Here is a 21,926-nt window from a genome sequence, read left to right as displayed (position 1 = left end):
GACGGAGCCTCGCCTCTCTGGTTGTTCCTGGAAGAAGGAAACGCTTTTTTAAACAAGACAGATCCTTTTTATTTTCTTTTTCGATAAAAGTTCTGTTTTCACATTTCCTCCGAACAGTTACTGTAATTTGTATTGTAGATGGAGGAGCCCAGCTTGTGATCACTGGTGCTGTCTTAAAGTATTGTTAACCAGCCTTAAGTTTGACTCTGGCTGTAGGAACTACTGCCCAGATGCAGTCTATTTCAGTAACGTTGTGTACTGTGACCGCTTCGATGCTTGTTTTTTTTTTTTTTTTGTTCCTTTTTTTCTTTTTTTCTTCTTCCGTTTGTTGTTTTGCCAAACTTTTCTGAAAAGCACTTTCACGCGGCTTGTCGCTACACAATTTAGCTAGGTCATACATATACAGAAATGTATATCAAAAGAACATATGACAAGTGTTTCAAAATGGATACCTCTTCTTCTTGTAGTAACGTCGGGATTTAAACTGTGTTGTAACTTTTTTTCCTCTCGGTCAGAAACGTGGTGAGTGCTCTGCGTGGTTTTTTTGAGGAAAGTGGCCTAAAAGCTGTTTTTTTTTTTTTTTTTTTTTCCTTGTTTGTTTTTTGCCACAAGTAGAAATGACTGCCAGCCTGGCTTCGTACAAAAAAGTCCTCAGTGTCCTCGAGGGGCACTTCTTCATTTTCCACCTGGAGAACATCCTCAAGGCTGGGCTTTATATAAAGACATAATGGTATAACAACAGTCCAGTCCAGTATAATGTACAAATACAAACTTCTGTACAGTGTTTTTAATCACTCATCTGTCAAATCCAATTTTTTTGTATTTATTGCACCACATTTTATACCAATTTCTTTTTCAAACACCAGTACAGTAATTTGTCTCCCTCTCCACCACGTTGTAAGTGAAATAGACTATTTAAAAAACATGGGGAGTTTTACATATTCTATCTGTATCTAGTCATTGCATAGGTTTTTTACATTTGGTGTAATGATTCCACATTTGGTAACAGCCGCTGCTCATCGACCTGTATCGTGACTCACTGTAGTTGGTGTTAAAAGCAGTGTGAAGCAGTTCAATATTGGAATGTAAAGTTTCAGTTTCAAAGCGGTTTTTGTTGCTGTTGTAGCCTGGACTCAAGTGATCATCACAGGAGGAAGCTTTTCTGTATTCATGCCTCAGCATTTTGCTCGTGATTTTTCCCTGGTTACACGACTGTTTGTTTGTGTTTTTTTCTTTTCTTCTCTAAGAAGATTTTTTATTTTTATTTTTTATTTTTTAAGCCTCACGTGGTAGTCTGTGTTTAAAGCCGAGCCACAGGGTGAAACAGTGCCAATGCTTCCAAATCATTTCAGTTCATTTAGGGTCGCTTTCATTGTGTTTAGTGGATACGCTCTGTTGTCAGTTTATACACGCCTAGCTAACATGATTGCAAGGTAGTACAACAGTCTTGCAATAAATCCTCCCTTTTATGAAGGTGATAAGGTTCAGTTTTTGTTGAACATATTTTAGAAAGGTGTTGATTCAACTTTAGGATGGTTTTGAAGGCTGTAGTTTGTGGATGCATTGTGTTGTATTAACAGGTGTGAACCTCTCTGATGTAACACAATGCAACAGCAGCACAAACCGCATCCTCCGAAATGATCATACAGTTGAATCAACACCTCTCTAAAACATGTTCAATGAAAACTGAACATTGTGACCTTCATGAAGGGAGGATTTATTGCAGGACTGTTGTATCAGACCATATTAGTTTTAGCTAGGTGTACCTAATAAACTGACTATAAATCATGAGGCCAAAAGCCTAAAGAAAGACAAAGAGGAAGGGAAGCCATTGAATGCAGAAAAGTAAGAAAATTCCAGACATGTTTCAAGACATATGCAAATACTCCGATTGGAATACTAATGTGTGTTTGATATAAGTTCAATTACCCTGTTGAAATTACAGCCACTCCTGCGCTCTCATAGAAAAATCCAGAAATTATTAATATGCAAATATTCTTCACTTCGAAAGATAGGCGTAAGATTTTACTTCACTGAAAAGTCCATTTTTCAGCGTACGTGCGCTGGAGGTTTTTAAGCGTGCACATCACATTTGTGTAAAACACATATTTGACCTCCAAACAGTTAGTGACGTCCCAAAATCATCTCGTACTTTCACATTTTAAAGTCAACCTTCAGCAGATTTGTTTAAAACCATCCCTCTAGGCTCTGCACATACATCATTCTGCACAGTGAAGGTCAAACACTGAAGGAAAGTAATAATTAGTGGAGTGGAGAGAATCGTCAGTACACAAAAAATATGCACAAATACAGGCAGTTTATTGGATAAAGAAGGCAGAAAAAGGCTTGAACTCTGTGTTCTTAATGCCATTAAATGTCTGTAAATTACACATTAAATTTTCTGGCTTTTCTGCAGCTCCTCTTCTCTTTTCTTTCTATAATCTTTGACCCTTTTTATGAATCCTTTTCCCAGCCCTTTTTTATTGATTCCTGACAAAAGACTAAGCTTGCTGATTTCTTTGTGCAGCTTTGCTCCTAAATATTGCCAAACTCTTTTTATTATTATCGATTCATTATTCTTTATCAGGTAGGTGCATAATTAAGACACTTTTTATTTGAATACTCAAAGGTCTGCGTGTCTAAACTTGAATTTTCATGATTTTTTTTTATTTATTGATGTTTCTTTTTGTTTTGTTTTTTTTTTTTTTTTTTTACATAGGACTCGTGTGATTATCAGACTGCAGGCATCCTCGACTCTTGTGTTTGTGGCTTCAGAAAAAATGTCTGAGTTGTGATGACAAAACTGGTCTTAAAGCCTTTTTTCTTTTCCTTTCATTTCTTCTTTGTCTTTTCAGGGTGACTGTTGTTCAGCTGAAATGCATGCTTCCAACATTAGACACTGGTCGAATCCACTTCTTTAATCAGCTGGAGATTCTTTAAATGCCTGATTCTAATGCTGTTTGTTTTTATCGGTGTTCCTTTTATCTTTTTTTTTTTTTAATATTGCACAGAGATTCTGTAAAACCGAATAGCCTTCATTTTATTTTTTATTTTTTTTGCACCTGCAGATCGCATGATCATGAATTACTTTGTGCCAGTTTGTCCTCTTCTGCCCCTTCTCAGCTGATACAGCAGCAGTATTACGTACGCCTAATTTAAGTGTTCCCGCACGCATCATTTCATTCACTTAAAATACTATGATGTATGTGTTTTGTTGGTTTACTCTCCGTATAGTGCCCATGTCTTTATTTTGAGAAGACAGCATGTTTGTTCTCATTTAAGTGACCCTTTCATACATCTGATTTTTCTAAGTGTGCAGGAATTTGCTCATAATTTTTTTTATAAAATTAAATTTAGGATGGACCCCCACCCACTGACCCCCCCAACACCCCCTCACCTCCTTACCTCCTTATGTCAAAGGGTATGTTTCTGTTCACTGTGACGTCTTTTGGTTTTTGTGCAATGTTGCAGACTGTCATTAAGTTTTTAACTGACATGCTGTCAGAGGAGAAATAGTGTTGGAATAAATAAATAAATTCACCCTCATAAGCACTCATCATCTTTTTACTTGTAGTAAAATTGCTTACAGTAACTCTAACTGGGGTCATATCTATCTCTCGTGGTGTTGCTTCAAGTAAAACGTGGATGAACACAAAATACCATGTTGATTACTGTTCAGCCTGTGTTATTGCATACTGCATATTGTTGAAGAACTTGTAAATAGTTTGCATTGAACTTGCATAGAATCATGTTACTGTGGCGTGCTCTTTTTGCTTGTACAATTCTGCTTCTAAATGTGTGTGACTGTTGAGACGACACTCTTTTTGTACATGACTGTCTTTTTATTTGAGAATATTGATTCTGTCCTTTTTCATTCTAAAGTTGAGTTTGAAGAGTTCAGTCATGCCTGAAGTTTGACTTTAATAAAGCTGTACTCTGTCTCAGTGAAACCCGCTCACTGAATGTGATTTTTTTTTTTAACCAGATACAGATTAACATTCTCGTTTAAGTGTTTGTAATAGCCAGATTTTTACCATACATTTACCAAGAAGATGACAGCCGAGTAAAACTGATAGAAGAAAAATCATGAAGATTATTACATTTTTCAAGCAAAAATTCCAAACACTTTCTGGTCAAAGCTTCTCAAATGTGATATGATGTTTTTCTTTGTCACATCTGGACTGTCGGTCAAATAAAACAAGCAATATGAGCACATCATCTTAGCCTTAGGGAAATTATAGCCAGCAACCTTCACTATTTACCAGCATTTTCAAAGACAAAGCCATTAATGGATCAGTCGAAAAAGTAATTTATAATGAAAATAATCATTACCTGCATCACTGAAATAGAATAAAAATAGTATTGATTCCAAGGTTAGTAGAAAAAAAACTGCATTATCATGTAGTATGTTTGTGTGTTAATGGTAAGGAATTCACCAACATAAAAAGCGCAACCCAGTGTAAAAGGAAAACGTACATAAATAATTTTGTACTGTGAAGTCTCTTACAATCTCAGGACATTCACATCTGAAAGTCAGAAATAAAGCAACTTAAAACCATAATACTTTGTGGGATTAGAGGAACTCATCTGTTTCCACTGAAGAGGTTTTTTCTTTTTTTTTTTTTTTTACCTCTAGATGGCTCTCTCTAACGTGACGTGGCTTCTTGCATCCACTTGTCAAGCCAGATAAAATCATCTGCACAGCCATTTCCGGTTTATGAATCACTGCAGATGTCCCAAATATTCAATATCTCCAAATACCCTGCCTTTGTCAAGTTATTAATTTAAATTAACTACAGTGATTAATGAATGAAAAAAAATAATTCTATGGGCATGTATAAATATATTGGATATTTACTAATTAGAGACCAAATGAGAGTAAAAAATATGTTAAATCATCTTACACTATAAGAGCACATGATTTTTGAAACCCCTGTGATCTACCAAAAATCTCATTTAATCTGTAACTTGTACAGGTAAAATGATAAATGACAAGCTTGCAGTATGAAACTGATTCTGCCAATACATGGCAATAATAACTGATTAATATTGAGCATTATTCTATATATTTATCACCAAACAAATTTGCCGCAGTCATCAGAATCTTCACACAAAAGCCTCTCAACCATAAACTGTGGTCTATGGTCTCAACACACTTCACAAGATACAATGAAAACAACAGCAGTATTAACACACAGTACAACTGACAAATTGTCAGAGAACTGTAAACACCTTAAGGCATGATATGATGTTATTTAGAAAGAATAATAATAATATTAAATATTTTTTTCAGTTTCATCTACTGGTAAAAACAGTGGGATACAACTGAAATCTCCACAACAAGTGAATAAGTGGACCTTAAATTGACATTATTATATTACAATTAACTACGTAATTTATTTTGAAAATCGTAAACCAGAAGTAGCGCTGATGCTAACCGTTAGCTTTACACAGTGCTCATCTCCTCCGTTGCATCCCCGTTTCTCTCAAGTCCTCAAATGTGCGACTTCCACCGTCGTTAGAAGCAGAGGATGTCGAGGCCTGATTCATGTTAACAGGACATGTTAATATGAGGATAAAGAGATAAAAAAAACGAGCTGTTTAAGGTTTGTAACGAGCCAGAGATTCACAGTTTGACAAGGCGGAAATTGGCCAGATGTCTTGTTTGACAGATGTTGCTAACTAGCTTAGCTCAGTCTGCTAACATCTTCTTTCTGCAGCACAGGGGCTTGATATTAGCTCGTTTGTCTTATTTTGTGCGCTGACAGGGGCTTGAAGGATGGTGCATTTGATCTGGGCAGTAGTAAAAACAGGTTTAATATTTTATTGCATTAAATAACTGCTTCTAAATATGTGTATCAGCTGGAAGTGGAGGGCACAGGTGCAGCATGTTGGCCTTTATGTCAGGTTTTGGACAGGATAACCTGAAAGGTCCTCAACATTATCGTTACCAATATGTCACCTGATATATACTCAGATTAAAAGTGGTAGATATGTATTGTAGAGAGGAGAACATCTCCCTCTTTTGTTGGGTTTTGGGTAGTTTCTTCCGTCTTCTTTGAGACGAATGAAAACTAAGGGACAAGGGTCAATAACCACCGCTGATGTGGGACTGTCAAAGCTGGATCCCCGGGGCCCAAGACCCCCTGGGGCCTCTAAAAACTCCAGTTTCACTTTATATCAGTTGGTTGTACTGTTTATGAACAACAAAAGAGAAATATCAGCTCAGGTGGGGCCCTTCATTTTTTCTTCTTTTCTGTGGACCATCTTATTGATTAAATGACCGATCATTTCAGCTTTAGAGCACTTTGGGGGTTTCTGTGTGTCTGGGGAAATAATGATGTTGCCGTGTATGGTTGGGGTCAACAGGGACCCAACAAGTATCATGAAGAGGTCAGATTTTAGTTTAGCCTGTACTTTCTCACACAGCCCTGAAAACATATGTGTCACTCACCTCACTGGACAAACCTGTGTGGTTGCCATTGTCTTTGCCAGTTTATTGATTTCCTCAGCTTATTCATTGTAATCAAAGCTGTTTATGGCAGATGTTGATATTTGAAAGTCAAAAAATTCTTTAATGGTGTACTGGCTGATAATCTTTTCCATAAACATAAAACATAAACAAACATTTTTCATAAGAATCCCTTAAATGTATTTGATGTACTAAATGGGACACTTTACAGCTGAAAAATAAATGTGAAATAATGATATCACTGTGTCTCAACTACCTTAGATATGTTTTTGGCATCATCCTAGAGCAATTTCTTACTCATCGGCTGACATATACAGTGATTTTGATATATCTGCACTGAGCTATTACCAGCTGATATACTGTATACTATATATGTAAGCCTGGGTTCTCATTCAGGCTTTAATTAAAAATAAATAAAGAGCACAGTGCAGATATTTATACTAAGTAATTGTGGACTAAAGTAAATATAATTATTGCCACCTTCCCTCTACCAAATGAGCAATAATCTTCTCAACATTTAGACAGTAGTTTAACATGCACCAAATTTAACATAAGTCAAACTAATGACACTATAAACTAAAACTAACCCTCACATATTTCTTTAGTCCCTGTTCAGTTAAAAGGTGGAGTGACGATGTTTGCTGTTGACTGAAGTTCACTCTGAGAATCAAAATGAAGGGAAGGCTTCTTCGTGGTTTCCTTTCGGAAATCTCCATCCGGATGGCGCTGTTAGTGGTGTTCCTGTAAGTATGTCCTCCTTTAAATTATATCTGTCAATTCATGATTGCATTTGCAGCATTGCTTTATAAATCCATTATCTGAAATGCAGTAGGTGTGGTTTTTCTTTTTTTTTTACTGTCAAAAACTAAACACCCACATAACTCTGGTTTTGCTACACTTAGTGTGACGGAGCAGCTTCCTCCTTTCTACCGTGAGATCCAGGCAGAGGAGATGTGGTTGTATAAATTCCATCGTGTGGAGAGAGACCATGTACCCACCCTTCTCATGTTTGTAAGTAATATATCTACATGTCTGCGAGTTACACTGGAACAAATCAATCCCTCAGTTCAGTTTTTTAACAATCTTATCTTATCTCTAACAACAACACAAAAATAAGGGAGCCTCTGTAGCATGTTCCTCATCTCTTCTTGGCCTCTAGCAGCATAAACAGACCTGAATCTCTGAATGATTTGTTGGCGGCCAAGTTGCATTATGGTCAATGTAGGCGCCAAGTTTTGACAAAGAAGACAAATGTATGGAATAAAAAAGACAGCATCTTTGGTCAATGCATCAATTTTTATCTGTCCATTGTGAGATTTACAACATTGTAGGAGTTCAATGGTTTAAACGATTGCTTTAAATAGATTAGAGTTGTTATGCTCTCCTCCTTTTTTTGTCTGCATCAGAGTGTGGCGGTTTTCACCCCGCTGATTGTAATCCTGGTTTTCACCTCCATGAAGAGGGCAGAGCGAGGAGATTTGAAAGAAGCCTCGCTGGGTAAGAAACTGACAGTTTTTCATATTAAAATGAGTCAAGTAGCTTTTTGATTGGACTTATCTTTTTCATGATTCAGTTCTTTTTCCCCCTTTCATCCAGCTGTGACTCTGACTCTGGTGCTGAATGGAGTTTTCACCAACGTCATCAAACTTGTTGTTGGCAGGTAAACACTTTACACAGCATTAGTAGGTCATATAGTTTGCCAGTGTTAAAGTGGATGAAAGCCTACATTTTTTTCCTCTGTGTTCCCTTTGCCTCTTCCGTCAGGCCGCGACCAGACTTCTTCTACCGCTGTTTCCCAGACGGTCACATGAACCTGGAGCTGCGATGCAGCGGTGACCCTGATGCCGTGATGGAGGGCAGGAAGAGCTTTCCCAGCGGGCATTCTTCCTGTAAGAGAGGCTCTTATGTGCAATTATGTCTCTCTATAGCTGGTACATTTTCATCAGCTGGCAACAATGAAAGCAAACAAATGTAAAAGCAGGGCAGGGGCCATATTATACATCTGAAAATAGATATATAAGTGTTTTTCTGCCTCCAGGCTCTTATTTTATTGTATGAGCAAGAGAGCATCACACATTACTCTAAAAAAGCATCTCTCCATCTCTAGTCCCTGCCCCTTCTCCTTTAGTTGTTTTCTCTCTATGATTTCTTAGTGTCTGTATAAAACTCCTCCTGGCTCTGCTCACCCCTTTGATCTGTTCTTCCTGCTCTCAGTTGCCTTTGCAGGTTTGGGTTTCACAGCACTGTACATTGCAGGAAAGCTGCGCTGCTTCAATGCAGCAGGTCAGGGCAGAGCATGGCGGCTGTGTGCCTTCCTCACCCCTTTACTGATGGCGACTGTGATCGCCCTCTCCAGAACCTGCGACTACAAACACCACTGGCAAGGTCAGACTCACAGAAAGAGCTTAGATTAGCACAAAGCATCATGCAGTACATGCATTTGCACATTTGCACACAGAAGAGGTTGTGTTAAAGTGTCAGCACAACTGTCTCGCCAGCCTGGTCTAATAATCGGGCTGAATTGCCATTTGTTTTCAATTAGGCCCATACTAACCAACCAGCTGCTCAGGATGAGTCCGTCCCATCAACATCATTTTCAGTCGACGTCAAAGCTGCAGTTGTGTTGGCAGTTTAATGTTTTCCATGCTGATTGAAGAAATATGACAATCCTGAGCCAGTTTCACACTGGCATGAGAACCAAGTGTGTTTTTACTCCACTGTCTTAATGTCCAGGTTGTTCTTAGATTTATGGAGCCTTGCAGTAGTTCAGGCTGGCAATAAAATCATTTTATGGTCACATTCCATACACCCTACAGTGATGCATGTCCAGGATATATCTCTCACAATAGGCGGTCCATATATACACTTGCAGTCTGCATACAACACCACTGAGCTCTGCATCCTCACTGCTATTCTGCTGTCTGCTCTCAGAAATTGAACTCCCTCCGCCTCCCCAGCCTCCTCCTGTATTAGAATTTAGTTGTACATTAATTTTTAATCTTTTTAATATGTGGTCACGTTTATTAAATGTTGTGGGGTTTGTGAACTCAGAGATGGTTTGTGAGGAGCCTGAGATCAAGATGCAGAGATATGACGGTGTGCTTACTGTCTGCAGTAGAATCCAAAGATCCATTTCATCCATTTTCTGAAGAACTTGGCGCCCTAAACATGAATATATGACACTAAAATCTCTTAGGGTTAATATTTACTCAAAATATTTTAATCTTTACATTGGGGATGTGAGAAAACATTCATGGGAAGCTGTGGAATCAAACTCTATATCTCTCATCTTCTCTGTCCTTCATGTAGATGTATTAGTGGGTTCTCTGCTGGGCCTTGCCTTCGCCTGGCTGTGTTACAGACAGCACTACCCTCCACTCCAGGACCCCGACTGCCACAGACCTCTGCGTCACAGAGAGACTGTTCCCGCCGCACAAGAACGCAAGCTGGCTAACTCCAACTACATCCTACCCCTGTAGAACAGCTGTAACTGGAAAATACCCTTTGATGTTGTAATTTATACTGGGTTACACGGTAATCATTCTAATTCTGGTTTTCACACCATTAGGGCTGGGCAGTATATCGATATTTATTGTTTATCATCCATCACTGTAACTGCATTGTGGGCAATTTCTTTTTGTAAGGTGACACATGGTTTGTTTTCTAAACTGAAATTACAAACTCATCACTGAGTCAGATTTCTCTCGAAACGGTTTCTGAAGCACTTGAGATTTGCTGAAAATAACTGACAACCATTCTTCACGCTAAAATGATGTCGTTAGTTAGTGGATGTTTTAGCACTGGAGGTCTTCTGGTTATGACGGATACTTAAGTTTAGACACATACACAACAAACACTGTTCTCCATATGGCCCAGCCCCACACACACCCTGTGTATTGTGCCTATAGATCACATGACTTTAAACACTCACAACAGCTGAGCAGGTCAACTACACAACCACTGCACTAGTAGTCCACTGCCCATCAAGCTCTGGCTCAGCTGCTGTGACACAGTTTCTCATGTAGGGTCACTATTTCGTGATTGTTTTGTAAACTTGCAACTTTTTAAACAAGCAGGGTTGAGGTTTAAGGGAAAATGCCTGTATACAGTATTTTCATTTCTGTGCATGGTTGTTTCGTTCTTGACCTCTAGGGACAATATGTGGTGAGGAGAGTGCGAGCTCAAAGATCCACTCACTAATGATTCAATGTCTTCAACGGCATCGTATGGTCCTGGAGCTGGCTCAGACGTTATCGCGTGACACAAACGTGAAGCGGCTCAGCAAGAGCCCGAAGGAAAAAGCGGTAGCAAATGACGTCAGCCCTCTAAAAACACCAGAGCTGCCACAACATTGACTGGGAAAGGGTCACGGTCATTGACCACGAGTCAGCTGGAGAAAGATTAAGGAGGCCATCTGATGCCAGAGACTAAAACAGTTTGTGGTCATCTGCCCTCATTAAGAACCAGGTTTTCTTTTGTAGGAATGCCCAGTACATCATAGTCTTGGCCCATTTGTGCAGTTGGGGGTTAAAGACCTTGCTCTAGGGCACTTCGGTGGCAGTAAGGGGCAACATCCACTCTTACACTTTTTACGCAGATTTATCCTGCTGGTTCAAGGATTGAACCAGTGACCGACCAGTCACAAGACCACCTTTTAAGCCTGTATAAAAGGAGACTGACCACCTGTTATGACTCGACTGAAAGTTCACATTTATTGTCACGTTACAACAAACGAGCCAGCTGCATTTGCTGAAGAAGACAGTGAGATGTGATTAAAAGCACCAAAATAAGTGGATCTTTGAGCTCAGATTTTCTTCACCTTATAAGGCTTGATTTTTCAGGAGGAAACAGGGAAGAAAGAGATGATGTGGGCTGTTCATATCTAAAAGGGGTGGGTGACATGGATAAAATGGCTTTGTCATGGTATATGCGATTGTATATCATGATATATTTTGTGGTAAATACATTTTTTGAAAACTGATAAGAGAAATTATTAACAATAAGACAATAAGAAAGACAAAGATAACAAATTTATCCCTCAAAGTGACAAAAATTTGTATTTATCACAGCGTATACTGTAACATCGCCCACCCCTATCTGAAAGTAACCACCTCAGTTGCGTTTAAAGGCAGGTTAATCAAAAATAACTTTGTCAGCACTGCATCTTTGGTCTCTGCAGTTTTGCTCTGCTGCCTCTGTCTAGTGCTTTAAATCTCTCTGTCTTCCTATAATATATTTTGAATGTTTCCATTCACAGATTTTTTTTTTTTAGATCGATAACCCGATGTAGCAGTTCCACTCAACTCTTCCCGCAGTTTTTGCTGTGCCTGCTGTATTTTAATTCTTTATCACAAAGACAGTTTATGATCACATCTCTGCTCTAACTGGACAGCACACCTAATATCATTACAAGTTGATATGACTGTAAAACAACTATGAGATGTTGAAATGTTTTCCTACATCAGTGGTCTCAGGCTTACTGTAGGTCTGGTTTTTGTTACTGCACACTCTTCTGGCTCCTCTGCCAACCTGGCTGAAGTGTGAAAGTTCACCATAAGTGGAGAGATGAAGTGTACGGGGGTTGGTTTTTGGTATCAGAGTGGAACCAATTCTTTCCGATGAACTTGAGTGGGGTCGGATTGTAACCTCTCCAGGTGATGGTGCTAGACTCCCAGTGCTCCTGCTGGTCAGGTTTTCTATCCTGTTAATAGTTTTAATGGCATGTGACGTCTGGTGGTTTTGTTATTCTTCTCTGGTAGTTTTCATCAACTTTCATTGAAGAGGGTGAACGATACAGTCTGCGGGTCTTATATTATTTTTGTTTTGACTTATTTGTGATCTTTCTGTTTTATCTGTTAATTATGTGTAATTTGTCCTTTAATTATATGTAATTGTAAGGAAAAGATTTTGCTTGCGAAAGTTTTTTGCAGGGTCAAAGCACTTTTTGCTCGTCACCGTGAATCGAGCTTAAAATGGCTGGATCACAGTGGTTTCAGACCAAACATGGCAGAAAAAAACAGATGAATTTGTGCCTTTGTTTACTACATCGCTTTATGGCTCTCTGTTAATGAATGGAGTATATACTGCATGTGACGGAGTATGCTCTCTGTTATGTTAACTTTGTTTTGAATCTTTACATTTTTATTGTTTTATAGAGTAGAATATAGGAATCATTTGTGAAGATACTACATGGTGTTTAAATGTGGCATGCTGCCTTCCTTTACCTCAGAAAAACCTTGTTTAATTACTTTCCATAACTTTAATTGTTAATGTAAAGATTTCTGTCTGGAAAGTGTAACATTTACAACTGAGGTACTAGACAGAAGGAGGAGAACTTTACTTTTTACAGATCTTTGAGACAAATAATATCTTCATTTACTTTGTCATTCTTGCAGGTATTTATGAGATAATGTACAGGTCTAGGTGTATTTAATTTTGGGGCATGTAGGAGTTTACTTGAATTTTGAATATTTGTTCGTTTACCTTGAATGATAATGTTATTTCATGAAAATAGGAACCATATTTGTTGTGGGCACGTGGGTTTCTGGGGGATGTTTCAGACAAAAAAAAAAGTTCATTATACTCTGCTGCATTTTTCTAAGATCTTGCATGTTTCACAGCTGCATAGCAATATATTTTCCTCATTACTTCCTTCCAAATCCCCGCATTTCCATCCATGTCTATTAATTTATGTTATTACCATTACATGTATACTGTATCAGGTTGTTGATCATGTCCAGTCTCCTTCAGATCTGCTGTCATGACGAAGGATTATACGAAAACCTGCCTGTTTGTGTTATTTATGTTGTGCCCATGATAATTTGCCTTGGCTTGTAGGACCATACAGCAGCCGCTCATGCTGATACAGTATCCTGATTGTACATGTTGTGATGCTTTTAATGGATCTTTTGGTGGCACTAAATAATGTTTCTAAATAATCTTGCATTACCCGCTGTCCTTTGCTTATTTTCTTTTGAGTCAGCAATCTTAGTTTTCAGTATGTGTGATGATTACAGGTACCAGTTTAGACAATCTGAAATGTATAGTAAAAGATATATTGAAAAGTGGGCAAATAATAACATGATACAGAAACAAAAAATGTTTATTACAATTGTAAGCTATAATTAGTCAAATTATGAAGCAGCTTGGGTTGCAGCAATGAAGGTACGCAGAAAAGCAAAATTTATTTTAAATTTATTTTAAAGCTGCAATTTATACATTGTTACATTTCTAGATGATGTACTTATTGTTTGATACTGGGAAGCCCTTTCCTAGTTTGCATTTTAACAAGAGGGAATGTCAAACCTAGATCAAAACAATCATTCTTACATTCCTTCTCCTTGTGCAGCCCTTCTCTTAATCGAACAATACTGAAGAACCTGATCCTGAGGTTTGTGAATATGGCCACCAAAAAGTTTATTATTGATTTACTGATTATTATTCTTATATTTTTGCATTTTATTTTATTTTTTATCTAAAAGCTGCAGAATTTAAAGCTATTCAGTCTAAAAAATATGAGAATTGGATTTAGAAAATGTGTAAGTTCTGTATAATTCTGTGTAAATTCTGTATAATTATAGTATAATTATAGATTATAGAATATAACTGCCCTCCATGGTCAAAACTCTCTAATTCCAAGAAACAAAACCTAAGGCATGTCTTCAGTGTGGCCCTGATCACATCACAGTACAGTAAAGTAGTTAAGTAAATTAAAATTATATTAAAGTTAATTCATTACTCTTTGTACTGTTTGTGAGATCATTGTAAAAACCAACATTGTGGAGGCAAGTTATTAATGAATTACAATTTTTCAATCAACACAATTTGACAGGAATCGGTGTAAACTACTGTGTGGTCGCCTGTATTTAGTTAGTTATTTATTTTCCTGTCAATATAATGTTTTACACTCCAGTCCGGTAGGTGGCAGTAATACACCTGAAAGCGGGTTTGCCAACCGCCAGTCAAATCAATAGAAGAAGAAGTATGTTTTTTTTTTTTTTGTAGCTGCTTTGTTTTATTCAACGTGATGGCGTGGCCTCGAACGTGTGACGTATGTTACGTCCCTCCCCAGCGATTGGTTTGATGTGACGTGCAGATTTGGCGCCACATTTTTGTAGCAGAAAACGCTCCGGTCCTGACAACAAACCAAAATAATTCGCTGTCCATGCCACTCTAGGGTTATTTTATCGAGTTTGTCTCATCTTAAAAGTTTTTTAAAATGTTCATCACGGACATAAGAAAGGAATTTTATGAAGTTGTTGCCAACCAGGTAAGTTTGCAGAAAGTGTAACGTTTGGTTAGCTAACTTGAACCATGAATGGGTTAAACAAGGAAACGTACCTTACAACACTGAGCGACCGCTTCTCCGTTTTCTGCTCCTCTTACTGTCGTGAAAGGGTGTTAGACATTGTAGTTAAAGGCTTAATGAGTTTCAGACACTAAAGGCTTTAACTACAATGTCTAACACCCTTTCACAACAGTAACAGGAGCAGAAAACGGAGAACCTGCCGCTCAGTATTGTAAGTTATGTTTCACTTAACTTTGCCCTTAACTGCTGATTTGGAGGCGAACTTAAGCGTCAGGTGTTTGCTAACGCCACTCAGCGTATATCAAAGTTGGTTATTATATAATTTTGAGAAGCAAAGTATTTATTTTATAAGTTCACTAAAAACTACATGTTCAACGTTATCTTGTTTTCAGAGAGTCGCACTCCTGGTGGCGTCAGACATCGACGCTCTCTGCGCCTGTAAGATACTACAGGTAAGATACCCACCTTGCTGCTAGCAAACATTAGCTCCCTTTACCCCGTGTTACCTTTGTCATCATCATCAACACAGTATGGGCACAGACTGACATCACTTATCCTCTCCATGTTACATATACAGCTGAAACGATCAGTTTAGAGCTGTAGCTGTCAGTCGATTGATCGATTTGTCAGTCAACGGCAAACTATTATGAAATTATCAAACTGTTTTGTTAATCAAATAATTGTTGTCATTATATAAGCAACAATCTGCTGGTTCCAGCTTCCCAATTGTAAAGATTGTATGTCATACATGATAGTATGTAGTTGGTCGAACAAAACAAGATATTTGAAGGCATCACTGTGGGCTGTGATGCCTTTTTCATGTCTTTTTCTAGACCAAGCAATGATGAAGACACTTTAAAATACAGATTAATTGATGAAGAGAATAATAATTATATGCAGCCTTATTGAACTATAGTAACTATTCACAAACTACAGCAACAAACGATGGTAAAATTGTCTGTCAGGTCAAAACTTTGATTAATCATATTATGTAGACTCAAATGATATGGAGTTCCTTCTTTATGTACTGAGTGTTTTGTACAATAACTGACACGTGGTCAGGGGTAGGGGGATCTGTTGAAGCATGTTAACATGAGAACATGGTAACTAAATACTCCCAGTACTTTTACACTTAGTGTGGGCATTTTTACTGGGATGAAGATGCACATTTCTGAGATCAAACTAATTGATGCTGATATCAAATGCTGCTAAAATGATTATAGTTATACTTTTAGATTTGTCTATCTCACATTTATTAAAAGCTTCATTTTCAGTGCTCCAGTGGCTTATAATGAATTAGTGAATTAAATATCAATTGCTGAGTCTTTGCGTCTCTTTACCAGGCGCTGTTCCACTGTGACCAGGTCCAGTATACACTCGTGCCAGTTACAGGCTGGCAGGACCTTGGCACTGCCTTCCTTGAACACAAAGAGCAGGTATGGTCAAATCAGACGAGCTTAACACATGAATATATGACAGAAGCATAAATAACTGTCGAGGGTTTCCAAGACATCTTGCAGAACTAAATGTATCATTTTGAATTGTCTTGTGTTGTAGTTCCAACACTTTGTTCTCATCAACTGTGGGGCAAATGTCGACCTCCTTGAGATGCTGCAGCCAGATGATGACTCCATCTTCTTCATCTGTGACACTCACCGCCCTGTCGATGTGGTCAATGTCTACAATGACACCCAGGTGATGGATAATAATCAATTCAGCTCAAATGATTGATAACGAAGGGAATAAAAACACTTACACAACATGTTAAAATGTTACTTCTGAATTTTAATTACTTTTTACTTGTTTGCATATTGGTGCTTTCTCTGTTCTCTCTTTAGCAATTGAAATTTCTCAGTATAAACTGTGCTGCCGTGTTTACACGTTTGGAATTCAACATCGTATAAACCCCTGTCATCTCATTTACAGATTAAGCTACTAATCAAACAAGATGATGACCTCGGCGTGCCCTCATATGATGATATTTTCCGAGATGAAGATGACGAAGAAGGAGGCGACTCTGGAAATGAGAGTGATGACGGCTCTGAGCCGTCTGGCAAACGAAGGAGATTTGATGAAGTATGTGTTGAACAAAATTAGTAAAGTCCACTGAAATGAATTGGAGCAGTGTGGACTTGACTGTAAATGGTTGTCATTAATGTTTGTGATCGTGTCGCTGCAGGGTGCAGTTGAGAGGAGAATTGAAAGACAGCGAGCGAGGAGGGAGTGGGAGGCGCGAAGGTGAGGTGTTTTTAAGGAGATGTAAGGATTGTATTATGTAACAACTTCTAAATTGATACTAATGTTTCATTCATTTCTCAGGAGGGAAATCTTGTTTGACTATGAGCAGTATGAATATCACGGGACTTCTGTGAGTATTAGCTTTTAAAACTTTATTTACTTGACTTCTGGAAGTTTAATTTGATAATGTTCATGTCAACGTTTAAAATTATGTATATATCTACATACACACGTAAGAGTTCACTATGCATCACTGTATGTTGACTTTCATTTCACACACAAATGTTTTCATGTTTGTCTTCTGTCAGGCTGCAATGATGTTTTTTGAGCTGGCGTGGGTGTTGACTAAAGACACCAAAGACATGCTCTGGTAAGCTACCTGATCAAAATTTCTTTTGTAATCACATAAACATGTTGAAAATGCACAGTGCACTGTACTGTAATTTCTTCCTCCTGCAGGTGGGCCATCATTGGGCTGACAGACCAGTGGGTTCATGATAAAATCACACAGTAAGAACGCCTTCAGCATTTCAAAACATAGATTGATTCCCTTTGAGTTAAATAGGAGAACTCCCTGCTGTTGAGCAGTCGTTCGCAGGTTTTCCGTTCATTATTGGTCACAAGATGTTGTTTACTGTTTGACTGCATCGAGTTGTTTATCTGCACTGAGTTAACCTTGTGTGCCTTGGTCCTTTTTTAGTATGAAGTACGTAACTGACATCGCCACAATGCAGCGACATGTTTCCCGGCATAACCACCGAAATGAGGATGAGGAGAACTCGCTCTCCATCGACTGTATGAGGATCTCCTTTGAATACGAGTATCCTTAATGCATTTGAGCTGCCATCGCTATTGGGATCTACAACACTGTTTTTTTCCTTATTTAAGTGTAATCAATCCAGTAATCACTAATACAAACTACTTTGTAGCTGTGTGGTTTTTGTTTTTTTGTTTATCTTCGTGTGTTCCTTGACCTCCTGCTTCAGCCTGCGTCTAACCCTCTACCAGCACTGGTCTTTGTATGAGAGCATTTGTAATTCATGCTACACATCGTGCAACTTCAAGCTTTGGACGTTAAATGGACAAAAGAAACTCCAAGAGTTCCTAGCTGACATGGGGTAAGTGCGTTGTGTGCTCACTGGAAAACGTCAGTCAACAGGCCTACTCTTTATTAAGTGGAATTTGAGGTCAGCCTGTGATGTGAAATAGAGTTCACTTGTTTTACCTGCTAATATTTGTTGTTGATATTTCTTGTAACAGGCTACCTCTGAAACAAGTGCGGCAGAAATTCAATTCCATGGACATGTCAATCAAAGAGAATCTAAGGGACGTCATTGAAGAGTCTTCTAATAAATATGGGTATGAATCTAGAAAAGTCTTGAAGAGAAACATGCTGTCATTCAGTTTTCCTATATAGGCTGCACACAAATCTATTTTTTTCCCCTCTCTATCAGAATGAAAGATATCCGTATCCAGACGTTTGGTGTTCACTTTGGCTTTAAGAACCGTTTCCTGGCCAGTGACATGGTGCATGCTACTGCTGCTTTGCTGGAGAGCACTGAGAAAGACGAGAGCAACAGTGACAACTTCATCAAGGCTCTCGACTCCCTTTCCAGGTGTGTAGCAGAAACTAAAATCCCCTTCACACTGTGATTTTTGGGCTGTCTTGAGACACAAGTTCACAGTCAAACATGGTAAAAATCTGTGGCTGTAAATCCAAAACGGTGGTCCTAAATTGTACTGATCTATTTCTGTTGATATCGCAGTGGCCAAATTAATAGTGTACAGTATGACACAAATTGAGACCAAGATTTTATTATACCCATCTTGCACAGCGTGACATGCGGAAAACTTAAACGATTATTGTCGTTACAGAGTCACTTTAAGTGTTAGTTCACTGCCTACAATCTTAATGCTTGTGTATTTCCTCAAAGATGTTTGTTGACCAGGACTGAGCTAGTGTTATGAAGCTATAAAATGTTTTTTTTTCTTTTTTTTTTCTTATCGGGTCTCTCTCTCTCTGTGCAGGAGTAACCTTGATCGTCTCCATTCTGGCATTGACCTGGCCAAGAAGAAGCTGATTGCTATCCAGCAGACTGTAGCCAGCTGCATCTGTACCAACCTCATCCTGTCACAGGGACCCTTCCTCTACTGCTACCTCATGGAGGTACGAGTGTCTGTTTGACTGACACGTGTGTCTGGCTGTTTGTTAGCAGGATATCCTCCTCAGATTAATCCTCTCCTCCTCCTGCTCTTTCATTTGCAGGGAACTCCTGATGTGAAGCTCTTTTCTAAACCCATGGCCTTGACCCTGCTCTCCAAATACCTCCTGAAGGCTTTTGTCCATTCAGTGAGTCTCTGATTGCTCTCAAAACTGATTGGAAATGTGAAGGAAGTAGACTGATATCATGCTGTTATTGGTGTCTTTCCACTCTTTCACTCGTGGTGTCTTGGTTCTTTAGACGAGGAATAAACGCTGCAAACTGCTTCCCCTCATCATGGCTGCTCCCAAGGATGTGGAGAAGGGGACTGTCATTGTTGTAGGAATCCCACCAGAGTCTGAGACATCTGACAAGAAGAAGTAAGACCTCTTAGTTAAAAAAAAAGATGAGCTGAGCTGTATGACAACACATCTTACACTACACAAATGAATGACTTGAATGAATGAAAGTGCAGCAACTGATTTAAGAAGCTTCATTTTAAAAGAAACATGATAAGAAAATCTTCTTTGCATTTTCTGTTGCAGTTATGTAACATTTCAGTACTGAAAACAACTTATTTTCGTTATTATGCAGAATTTTAAAAACGTGCCTTACAATTTCCCAGAGTGCAAGTTGACTTATTCAAATTGCATTTTATTTTTGGTGCAACCAACACCTCAAACTCAAAGATATTCAGTTTACTATCTTAGAGAACAAACAAGTCGCAAACCTTCTCATTTGAGAAGCTGGAATCCCTAGATATTTAACAGTTAATCAACAATCAAAATCAACATTCTTTAATAACGAACAGTATTAAAGATTGATTGTTTCAGCTCTAATTTCTCCAAAACCTCACTTTTCCTTTCTTTTCTTTTTTATTGTATTGAACAATTATCACCTCATTTCCTCAACTCTTGCCCATTTCTCTGTACTCCGTAAGTTTCTTCGGTCGAGCATTTGAGAAAGCTGCAGAGAGCACCAGCTCCCGAACTCTTCATGACAACTTTGACACGTCAAGTAAGTAACAGCATCATTTATTGTTCTAGAGTCCACAGTATCTAATGGGGGTATCTGCAGGTCTTGAAAAGTCTCGAAGCATTTAATTCAGTTCTGTCAAAAAAAGGCTTTAGAAGATATTTAAAAGTCTTACATTTCATTTGCAAAGGTCTTGAAGTCAGTAATAATACGTTTTTGTATCCAATTGCAGTATCAGGAGATGTTATGTCTATAAAATTATTGTTTTATAATTTGGTTAATCCATAGATCATTTTTTGCATCTTATTTGGGGTCCAGGTCACGTTAATCAGTTAGCTCTATTAGGTATTATTGTTATGTACAGCAGGGAAGTACAGACGCAAATGTGACATAAATGTAAATAAATTCTATGTGGTGTTAAATAAGTCTGAAAACGGTGTAAATTTAATTTGGCAGACAATGCAGGAGAATGTGTTCTTACATACATGTCAGTCTCTTCTGTAGACTGTAGGTGGCAGCCTTGTATTTTCTGTGATTTACAGTCCAGCTTTTTAGTTCAGTCCAGACATTCAAAGCGGTCAGTTGTGTGACTGAGCACCGGGCATCGTGAGATAGATGTGACACTCATTATGTACATTTCAACATGTATGTCGTACTTCATTTGAAGGATAAGAGATTCCACACGTCCCCACCACAAACATTTATTCCAAACTGCTTTCAGTTCTCTGCGTGTTACGATACATGACATTTTACATTTTCTTTTTCAGATTGTTTATGAAAAATGTCCCAAATCAAAACATGTTACTAGGACATGTGTGTGTGCTCACATTTTATTCATGCACTTATTTCTTACCCGTGTTTTTCCCTCTGCAGTAATCGAACTGAAGACGGAGGACAGAAGTAAGTTTCTGGATGCTCTCATCACCCTCTTGTCATGAGAAGATTCAGCACTCAGGGAACGTGAGTTCCAGTTCGTGGTTTGAGTCTTGAACAGTGCGAGTGCTGCTGTTCACACAGTCAGTCGGACAAGAACTTTATCCATGTTTTTTTGTTTTGTTTTAATGTGTATATTGTACAGTCTTTTTGTAAATGTGTGGAAGTCTTATTTTTGCTTTTAAATTCCTGTTTTATTCCTGTTTATGTATGTGAGTAGTTCACACCACATTACATTTTAAACATGTCCAATAAATCATATTAAATGGCTTAATTGCATTTATTGTTTTGAGGTTTATCATTTAAGTGTGAATAATGTACTAACTAAACTAAAATATTCCACAAGGAAAAACTAGATTATAGAAAAATGCTATATTCTCTTCATTCTTAGCCACAGTGACCCGTGCTGAGAACTGCCATTGTCACTTGTGGGCAGAAAGGATACAGCACATCCCTTTGTAAAAAGGAAGTTGAAACTTTCTCCTGTGTCATAAAACAAAGCCCTGGCCGAGTGTTTGCTGTTGGCAGTCACAACCGACGGGGGCAGAGAAAGTGATCCACACTGATTACAGTGTTTTCATCCTGATCCACTCTTTTGTTTTGCTGACGAGCAACTTGTGGTTCCATGGAAAATAAAACGGCTCTTACTGTATTTGTGGGACTTTTGGTAAAAGTTTTGAGGCTTAATTAACACCATCATCTCCTGAGCTTAGCTTGCTCATGTGGGACAAAGGTGAGGGCTGCGACCCTGGCCCACATTTGAGAATGTAGGCCAGGCCTCCTGGTGGTGATTTGCTGC

General features: G+C 38.3%; 2 protein-coding genes across 2 annotated transcripts; both read left to right on the top strand.

Moving 5' to 3' along the window:
* Nucleotides 1-5,462: 5,462 nt before the first annotated feature.
* Nucleotides 5,463-11,030, top strand: LOC111237709 (phospholipid phosphatase 5-like). The gene is made up of 8 exons (XM_022766908.1): nucleotides 5,463-5,606; nucleotides 7,078-7,215; nucleotides 7,375-7,483; nucleotides 7,879-7,969; nucleotides 8,069-8,132; nucleotides 8,237-8,361; nucleotides 8,687-8,857; nucleotides 9,782-11,030. The coding sequence occupies exons 2-8, from the start codon at nucleotides 7,145-7,147 to the stop codon at nucleotides 9,949-9,951; spliced, it is 801 nt and encodes a 266-aa protein (XP_022622629.1). The 5' UTR covers nucleotides 5,463-5,606; nucleotides 7,078-7,144; the 3' UTR covers nucleotides 9,952-11,030.
* Nucleotides 11,031-14,586: 3,556 nt separating this feature from the next.
* Nucleotides 14,587-21,372, top strand: cdc45 (cell division cycle 45). The gene is made up of 18 exons (XM_022766907.1): nucleotides 14,587-14,741; nucleotides 15,173-15,232; nucleotides 16,124-16,216; nucleotides 16,338-16,475; nucleotides 16,707-16,856; nucleotides 16,960-17,018; nucleotides 17,100-17,148; nucleotides 17,327-17,388; nucleotides 17,478-17,528; nucleotides 17,719-17,838; nucleotides 18,005-18,136; nucleotides 18,279-18,377; nucleotides 18,473-18,634; nucleotides 19,047-19,185; nucleotides 19,285-19,368; nucleotides 19,481-19,599; nucleotides 20,160-20,236; nucleotides 21,068-21,372. The coding sequence occupies exons 1-18, from the start codon at nucleotides 14,691-14,693 to the stop codon at nucleotides 21,130-21,132; spliced, it is 1,710 nt and encodes a 569-aa protein (XP_022622628.1). The 5' UTR covers nucleotides 14,587-14,690; the 3' UTR covers nucleotides 21,133-21,372.
* Nucleotides 21,373-21,926: the final 554 nt, after the last annotated feature.

This window comes from Seriola dumerili, unplaced genomic scaffold, assembly GCF_002260705.1.
Source record: "Seriola dumerili isolate Sdu_G_001 unplaced genomic scaffold, Sdu_1.0 BDQW01001090.1, whole genome shotgun sequence".
Lineage (NCBI taxonomy): Eukaryota > Metazoa > Chordata > Actinopteri > Carangiformes > Carangidae > Seriola > Seriola dumerili.
This window is presented reverse-complemented; position numbering and strand designations above follow the sequence as displayed.